At 29.6% G+C, this 9846-nt stretch overlaps 1 protein-coding gene across 5 annotated transcripts in view; it reads right to left on the bottom strand.

Moving 5' to 3' along the window:
• Positions 1 to 567: 567 nt before the first annotated feature.
• The window catches only part of LOC130901914 (KN motif and ankyrin repeat domain-containing protein 2-like), a 51415-nt gene continuing 42136 nt past the window's right edge, over positions 568 to 9846 (bottom strand). For 4 of the 5 annotated variants that reach the window (XM_057813603.1, XM_057813625.1, XM_057813616.1 and 1 more), the window contains 4 exons: positions 7784 to 8002; positions 7272 to 7719; positions 6440 to 6640; positions 568 to 5598 (listed from right to left, as the gene is read on the bottom strand). In XM_057813603.1, the coding sequence (XP_057669586.1) occupies positions 5395 to 5598; positions 6440 to 6640; positions 7272 to 7719; positions 7784 to 8002 (1072 nt within the window). In that variant the 3' untranslated portion in view covers positions 568 to 5394. The remainder of the gene's footprint in view (positions 5599 to 6439; positions 6641 to 7271; positions 7720 to 7783; positions 8003 to 9846) is intronic. The other variant, XR_009060338.1, reaches the window with a different exon arrangement.

Raw genomic sequence — 9846 nt, 5'->3', positions numbered from 1 at the left:
ATTTTTAAAGTAGTACGGATTTTTCAAAATATAACTCGCACTATCGGCGCGAGAGTCTGTAGCGCATTTTTTCAGTTAGCAATCAGTAAATATTAACAAAAAACTTATTTTATATTTATAAAAATTCATAAAAGGAAGTTCTCATGAAAAATTTGAGGTTTTTTTCTGTTGCTGTCTATATCAAAATTTAGTTGACATTGTCAATTTGGTTGATTTTGATTATTTTTTTTCTAATAACGCTCAAAATTTCTTTCGTTTCGGCAATCTACAGCTGTACAGGAATTAAAAGCAAAAAAACGAGCCCGCTAGATGCTTCTTGTGAGGAAGTACTGCTGCTACAGACAGACGGACAAAACACTATAGCACATTTTTTTTTAAATAACAGTAGTCTAAAGTGGAGGTAAACAATATTTCCTTTCCTCCCATTTCTTCTATGCAAGTATTATTAGGTCATCTAATTTTATTTTGACAGATCAAGTGAGGTACGAAGGACATTTCTTTTGGAAAGGCGGCAGTTTTTAACAGGAACAATAAATGAACTTGGTAATTTAAATAATACACCACACATTAGAATAAATATCAGTATCTTTTATTTTCAAATTACATTTTTTATTTAATATTAGTAGATATAATCCAGGTGAAATTATTAAATTTGAAATCGTAAAAACAACTAAATCTCAGAAGGAATTCGTTATAAAGTTAAGTAGAAATATAAAGTAAATACATTTTTACAATTCTACTGGTTATCCACGCCAATACTTGACATGTGTACTTTTATAGATAAAATATGCAAAACTTCATATTCAACAACACATGTTTAGCATCGACTTTTTTTGGATGTACCCTGTATATGGAATGTTAAAAAGCGGTTCAATTTACAAAAAAATAAAATTATGATCCCTGTACAGTTCCATCGATAATAAGTAATCAAATTCAATAGTATAGTAGGATAAATGTATTTTATTGGTATTTCCACTTTTTAACTTACAAATAAAATTGTTTATAAAAAAATATATTTGAAATATAAATAAAATGTATAGGTTTAATTAGAAATAATATCCTCCTTGTATACACGTAAATACATACACAGGAAAATTTCTTGTTTTGTTGTACTATTCTAATTTTGGCCCTCGAATATGATATCTGAAAATAATAACCTCAGTTGCTTTTATATAGTGAAGAAATGGAAGGATTTGGCCAGCAGGTTATGTTCGTTTTATATTCAAATTTACCGTAAATTTGGGTAATCATTATTATTTTTGGCGCAAAAAAGTAATTATTTTGCTCCCACAACTTTTGATATTTAAATCCGAATTTGCCTATTTCCCTAATATAATAGATAGACGTAAAATAATATATTTAATGTACATTTTCGGAATGTTAAAGTTTTGAAACTAAAACATGTTTTATTTATGGTCGCCATTGATAATTTTATACGTACAGGTAAGATTCGGTCAGAAGAACGATGGGTTATTTTTATTTTTTTTATTATTATATATGCCGCGTGTGTTATCAAAAAAAAACGAACAGAGTGAAGATTTTACTTAATAAAAGACTCGTCTGGAAGTAGTAATGAGCATAGAGCATTTCGGAAATGAGAGCTCGGGAGAAGATTCTGCAATTACTAAATATGGAAACGAGGTCAAGAATAAACAAATATTAACTGTCGATGAAGAAAACAAGCTTTGCTGCTACATAAAAAATGCTCCAATTTAAATTTTTATCATATACGAATTTGCCACGACAATGTCAAATTCTAAGGTTCTCCAAAATTTGATAACCAATAAACAACCTGGTAACTTACATTCGTGAACGTGAAAGCCAAAAACGTCGACAGGATTCACCAAAGCTAAGGTTCACACATTTCTTCAAAATTTTGTGGAAAATGGAATTTTAGGCCTGAAAATATCTATAACCTCCCTGAAACAGAGAAAACAACTGTTTTGAAGCCTTTCATAGAACTATGATTCCTTCAAAAAAATAATATGTGTGTATAACAGTTAGGAAACATTACTTCAAAATGTAATTTTATATAAGCATTCATTTTTTTAGTTGAAGTGGGTTGATATTGTGTTTTTGTGCCGCCATTTATTTCTATTTTTTAAACAGTATTGAGCCTTCTAGGATGAGTTCATGGTGTAAATCATTATAAATTTATAAATCGAAACATGAATCTATGATTTTGGAACAATCTAGGGACAATATGTAAACTCTATCAATATCTTAGTTACAACCAAGAATATACTTGATATATAGAATATCAAGTAACGTAACATATACTCTGGTTGAATAAAAACTTACGAATATGCAATGGGGTAGTATAAATTCATTTTTATTATTAAAATTTTATTTTGTTACATTGCCACTCATTAGGCTAGAAATTGCCTGAATGATGTTTGTTAAGAGGTTTACTTTTCAATAATATCCTAGTTTTTATTGTAAACTAGTAAGTTAATATGAATATAGTAGAAAGTTTCACTACATAGATATAAGATGTATATATTCTAGATATTTCTACTACAGTCTCATATGAACTCGGTTAAATACATTAAAAATAAATGTAAGAAGCTAAGAAATCTAGCATATTTTTAAGAAACAAAAGTAGTATATGTATTTGAATATCAACATTATAATTATTATTTCACAAATCATCAAAAAGTTTAGGATATTTGTATGTTGAACATACAGAATTTGAAGTGCTTGGTTTTAGATATCTTTGCTGATTTTGAACATTTATTAGTTTATTAGTGTCTATCTAGAATATTTATGATTTCATCGTTTATAATGTCAATTGCTTAGACAATACTTCTTACTATTTTCGAAAAATTAGAATAAACTACACTGAAGTCTTTCACATTTTTTAAATTCGCCAGATAAAAAAAAACGTTAATTAAATTATTAACAATTGTACAAGCACGGAAAACTGGAAGCTCCTAATAAAAATTGTAAAGAATGAAGAAAATTTTCTGCAAAAGCAAAAACACATCATAAACAATATATGTCACCGTATGACTGTAAACATCGTTAGTTTATAATCACTCTCGCGATATTATAATCTGACGAATAGTTGTGAACTGCAACCAACCATTTACAATTTTGAACTGTTCGCTGATTGCTTGAACGTGCAGTGTTTAGCGCCGCTAACTTTGGCGGTCATTCTCTAGGCACTGAATGTAAACAAACAAATGTTCTTGTGATTTTCAATAAGTGTTTTATATAGTAGATATATTTATATGTTTTAAATAATAGATTCACTGTTTTCATATTTAAAGTAACATTTTTAGTGTATAAGAAACTTGTGCAATATTATTATTTGTGATTTGTGAGGCTATATCCAATTATAACAATGTCCGAAATTGAACCGGTACTTCCGCAAAACTCACCAGTTATTGTGGATGAAGAACAATTTACCAAGTTACAAACCTATTACAGAGGGCACAGTGCAAATAGTAAAACGTTGTAGTGGACTAGTGAAAAAATACAAATTGTGATCAAATTGTTGGAAAACTATAATAAAAAAGCTGATTGGAAAAGTTTTAGAGAAGAAAAACGAATTATACCGAGTTGACACTGCTTTTGGAGTCATTAAAGATTGGATGCCAAGAAATGCTGTTCTTTCATCTCCAAGAGCGACACTACTTAATGATATTCCAGAGGTCAGTATTAATTTAACTAGTTAATATCACTTAAAAATAGTTCTTAGAAATGTATTTCATTCTCTGTCTAATAAATTACAACTAAATTATAACCTTACTTGCTGAAATAAATTGATCACTTCGTCATCATCAGTACTTACACCTTTATGTTTCATTATGCTTCATTTTTTATTTCATACAATTTTGCCACATTAAACTATGACATATAAACCACGTCAACTGAGACAGTTGATTTACTCACAAGAAATTATCTCATTCTCCCTACGGACTCATGCGCTTAAAACTTTCTTTTCGTAAATAAACTGTGTTTTACCTCACTTGGTGTATAAATAACTATTACTCAACACAAATTAAGTTAAAATTCTACAGAATGAGTAATAATTGTTCAACTAAACACCCCATTTACTACTTTTTCAGGTCACATTGCCGTTAAGAACTGTCGCATCAATGTCCTCTTCTTTCGGCGGACAAGGCATGAAACAGTGCAATAGCAGAAATAATGAAAAAGGACAATGTGTGTCTAGCAAATGTCGTTGTAATAAAGCTAACGTTTTATATAATTCCAGATGTCATAGTTCTCTGACATGTTGCAATAAATGAACATTTTTTACTGCTAATTTTTTTATTTTGCTACTACACGGGACATAACATAAAACGTAAATACCTGATATCACACAATTAATTGTGAATTTTATTTTCTTGCCTCTCACGTTTGTTTCTTAATTTCATGGATACAGAACGAGTTACTGCCAAGTCCCACCAATCGGAGCTGGTTCATAATTTGACGGATATATTATGGACCCTGCATGTTATTTCGCAATTTGACGATTCGACATTGACAGATTGTAAACTATCGAGAAATAATACGTAAAATTGTAAATGGTTGGTTGCAGTTCACAATTATTCGTCAGTTTATAATATCGCGAGAGTGATTATAAACTAACGATGTTCACAATCATACGGTGACATATACATATATAGAAAAATACAGAATTCATTAATTAGGGAAGAAACTAATTCTTTTCTATAACTATACAAATATTTGTCTTTAGTTATGTTCTATTATTCGAGCCTATTACATAGAGTTGCAAAGTAATAATTTAAAAAACAATACACACAATATAATCTCATATTCATGAATATTATTACAAAGTATGAACATTTACACACCTACCTATGATCCATATAACAATAAGGCAATAACTCGTATTTTAAAATTTAATATAAAGTATCAACAACGGTTTAATCAATTTAATATTAGTACAGTATTCTCACTCATATTATACAAAACTACAGAAAACTATTCAATCGAACCTACACTTCGTTGACTTGTACACAAATACCGACTTTTTTTAAAACTGTTTCAACAATTCGTAACCCAATTCTTATTCATCAGTTTCTAATAATTAGAAGTGTTATTGTATAAAAATTCTAAAAAGTGCAATTAAATGACGTGTAAGAACAAATTTTGTAAGCCACAGGCTAAAAAATTCAGTTGTCGTTATTAGTTAAATAATAATAACGAAATCCAATCTGATAATTTAGTGTATGCAGTATATATACCAGGAATGCATTAAAAACTCATGTAATTGTCAGTAAGTTATCAATCATACCAATAACCAAAGACAAGGAAAGTCAGCAAAGTTTTACAATACATATACTACAACATTTAACAGAGAGTAAAACACGCATATTAATTTCGAATAAATTCTAGAACACATTTAACAAAGGATTACAACTATTTAGGTTTCATATCAGATAAGGCACGCTGACTGCTCCTGACAGCCAATGGCGAAGAAGGGGTTTTTGGACTACTGATGGATTTAGCCTTCTTAAGCTTAGCATTATGCATTTTTTGAAGGTTTCTTTCATGGGCATAAAGAAGCACTCCTATATGTCGATGACCAGCTTCCATAGCTATTTTTAGAGCTGTACTGCCGTCCTGAAAATAAAAATTAATAAGGAATATTTGACATATTTTCAATCGAGAGAAATGAAAACTCCAATAGTTTTCTACGAGTTGCCAAAGATGTGTGGAGCCTTGCATTATCATGGTGGAACACTAAACCTTTCCGATTTGACAATTCTGACCGTTTTCCTTTGACTTTTTCATGCACTTTCATTGTTGACAGTAAAGATCAGAATTGATCATTTGGGTCCTTGGAAGCAGCTCAAAAAACACAACATCTTTGTAATTCCATCAAACTGACAACATGAGATTTTTTTGTTGTTTTTCGGTGTGGTTTGTGATTTTTTTCAAGAAAGGTTTGAGGTGCATATAGCAAATGTTGATTCTTTGTGTTAAAAAATGAATTTCTTTCGATTCGTGAGGTACCCAAATATCAAGCTTCTTAACTAGCTCAAGACATTTTAAGTGTTATTGTGTGCCATACATCTAGCCTCTTCGCAACATCTCGAACGAAATTTTTTATACCAATTCTGACATGTGCGCTCTGTTAAGCAATCAGTACCATAAACTTCACATATTTCTTTGTGAGCCGCAGAAGCTTTCTTTCCTTTACGGAAATAAAAAAGTAAAATATACCGAAAATGTTTGTTTCTGCACTCCATTTAAAATTAACCCACAACAAATAACTTAAATAAGAATCACACATTACTTGCTTCTAAAGTTATTTTTATTTTTGCAATTAACAAACACGTTGGGATAAACTAGGAAGTTAATAGTTCAATAATACATCATTATATTCAATCATCTTTCTAATGTTCTCACACAAAAAAATTCTTGTGAAGAACTGTCAGTAAAACTCCAAAAATATACTTACCACATCTGTAATAGTAGAATCACAATCTGGTTGACATAAAAAGTGTTTAATAATTTCTATATGACCATGTTCAGCGGCACACATTAAGGCAGTACTTCCATCTTCATCTTGTATATTTATGTCAGCACCTGCTTCTAATAACATTCTCACCATATCTAATCGTCCATGGCTGACTGCTAACATTAGAGCTGTTTGCCCATGCTGGCATTAAGAAGAAAATTTGAATTTTTAGCTGTATATGTCCCTAAATTTACAATTTTCAAAAAATCAAAAAAATCATATACAATCTTAACAAGATAGAAGGCAATTGCACTTCCGCATAAGGGCGGCCGCCACTTTCTATCCAACAGAACATGACTTCATTTTGAGCCTGTGTGAGATGAGTACACATCATAGAACTTGTGTGAAAAATAGGGTTGATAAGATAAACCACCATAAGATAAGAAATGTTAAATTGTTAAAACTAAAAGAATATATATATATATATATATATATATATATATATATATATATATATATATATAAGAAACTTTGTACTTAATTGATGTTAAACAACAACAAAGACTGTAAAAAAAGATGTAAACATTTTCCTAAAATAGCAATAACTTCTCAACCGATGTTAAATTACATTTCAATGCAAACATCTTATAGGTGAATACACCTAACCTAACCAATCTATCAGATATTAATTTGAATTATTGGTACAACAAATCAAATAATTTGTAAATATCCTAAAAGGTTAATATTATGCTATTGAATTAACATATTGACTACAATTTTGAACATAAAAGATACAATTGTTATGATATGAATTTTAACGACTTTTTCTTACCTGTTTTGCTCTAATGTTCACATCAGCTAATTGGAAAAGTCTTCTAACGACATTGGCATGGGTCTGTGATCTAACTTCTGCTAAAGAGACTAACATAACACTCGTATATCCCGCTTTATTCTGTTTATTGATATCACATACTTTAGAATCTAATAAAATAGACACTACATCAAAGTTTCCATGGGAGACTGCATAGTGCATTGCGGTATTGCCACTGGAATCACTCATATTGACTACATATTCTAATAATAAACTTGACATATCTTCTAGAGCATCAAGATAATCTTCTACATCTAACGGGTTAGCGGTAACTAAACTAGAAACTTTAAACCATTCTGTTTGAACTATGTCAACTGCGGTGGGATTTTTGAGATTTTTAGAAGGTGTTTTCATTAGAGCGTCATTTAAGACTTTCATCGCACCTTGCATTTCTTTACTTGGCACAGTTCTGTAAAAACAAATATGATGTATATGAAATACATACAAACTCTGTATTTAAAAATATAACTTACTTTTTTCTGTTATGATTATGTGCAATGGGTTGATAAATAGTTGATACTGAAGTGGGCAGTGTAATCTCTTGAACTTGAACTTTAGTTATAGAAGTCAAAGAATTGACACCATTTTGAGCATGTGAGACTGTATCTCCGAGTTTGAGGTTGGTTTTGACTTTATCTAAAGGATTCGTATCGTTTGAAATAACTTTTGGGGATAAATCTAATCCAGATAATCTGGAAAAAAATTCATCATTATTAATTAATAGCCTCAACATGCCTTTTTCTATATATTATTGATTCCATGGTTATATTCAACATATTAATAGTTAGAATTGAATAATTAACATTTATTGTATTGGTTAACACATTCTATTTATGAAACATATAACATAAGTTAAGTAATTTGACTATGTTCCTCATTTAATTGATGCTTTAACATAAACATCATTGATAACTTTTGAAATATTATTTTGACTAATTATTAGCCACAAAAGTACATGTAGCATAAACATAACCAGTAGTAAAAAATATTAAAATTGAAAATGTCTGATTATATAAATACAAAATAAGGGAAAAATATAATTAAAGGAGACGTGCATATTACAGAACCATTTCATTTTGATAACAGCAAGTCTTTTAGAGAAGAATAAGGGAAATTTAGCACACATATACAAATATAAACAGTTGAAACTATTTAGCAAAGAATCTTAAAATCTCCTAAAGTAACATAACACGTTATTTATTTTACCAAAAAATTGTGAAGTTATATTACTAAAAAATGTATTAACTTCATAACACTACCTTGTGAGCAGGATATGTTTATGCATGTAGGAGCAATGTGCATTTTGATTTTTGTCCATAGACGATAACATTAGAAAAAAATAATAATTGCAATATTATCAAGTCATAACAAAACAAACTGGCAAATAAACGTTTTGTCTAAGTAACGCGCATCCTATTTAATCCGACCACCCTACTTCAGGGCAGGTTTCGAAATATTAATGTGGTATAATTATTTTCAAGTTCATTGAGACTTGTCGGGCAAAAGCCTCTTTCATATTATGTTATCTTTTTCGAACTTAGCGACTAGTATACAGTTTCTTTCTTGCTTCTTCATAATGTCACTTCATTGGATTGGCAGATGAACTCTATTTCTATAAACTTTGTATCCACGGTATAATTTTTTTCTCAATCCTCATCATCAGTTATAACATCAATTAATTTTAGTTTTCCACGTGAGCTTCTTGATATTGTTTATTAACTCAAAAATAATAATGTTGTCGCAAACCGGCTCTGTTTGCAAAAAACCTGCGCCTGTGCAACGGAGTCTTATCAGCAAATAATTGATTTCTACTCTAGATATGTCAGGTGATAAATGTCAATGATTAAAAAAAACTAATGTTTATGGTAGCTGTAATTAATTATAATATGTGGCTATATAAATAAAAAAGTGAGTCTAGATACTAGAAACCTTGTTACAAATCAATATGCCACAAGAGTTGATATAAATCAATATGTTTGAGTACCCGTCACGGTTTAGTTTCTACAGGTATTTTATAAAGATACTGTAAAAAAATTGAACTTTCAACAGAATATTAATTTGTCTGAGGATGATAATATACTAAGTTTGAATTGTAAATAGTACATATGTTTCCTAACACATACAGGTGATATTTGGATTGTTGATAGGTAGAAAGAAATCATAAATATAATTGGCAATTTTATACTTTAGCGGTCCCCTCGTTTTATGGCTCTAGAAAATCGAAAAATCATCTGATTTTGATGAATTTTTTAAAAATTTTCGTTTTTACGGTGGATTTATGAAAATAAATATGGGAATAAAAAAAATGAAAACTTTTATTGGTTATGTTAGGGGGGATGTGCTAAAAATTCAGAATAAATGTTCACATTTATTTTGCTTTTCCCCCATGAGACTTAACTCCACTCCTAATTCTCTTTAACAGTCAACCTTAGAAACATATCATTTTTTGAATGGTGAAAATTTCCAATTTTTCAAAGCTAACTTTTAATATTGTACACTTGATTACAATAAGTAATTTTAAGAATGTTTTTGTTCA

Source organism: Diorhabda carinulata, chromosome 1 (genome assembly GCF_026250575.1).
Source record: "Diorhabda carinulata isolate Delta chromosome 1, icDioCari1.1, whole genome shotgun sequence".
NCBI classification, from domain to species: domain Eukaryota; kingdom Metazoa; phylum Arthropoda; class Insecta; order Coleoptera; family Chrysomelidae; genus Diorhabda; species Diorhabda carinulata.
The sequence above is the reverse complement of the archived record's forward strand: the minus strand, read 5'-3'. Positions and strand labels throughout refer to the sequence as shown.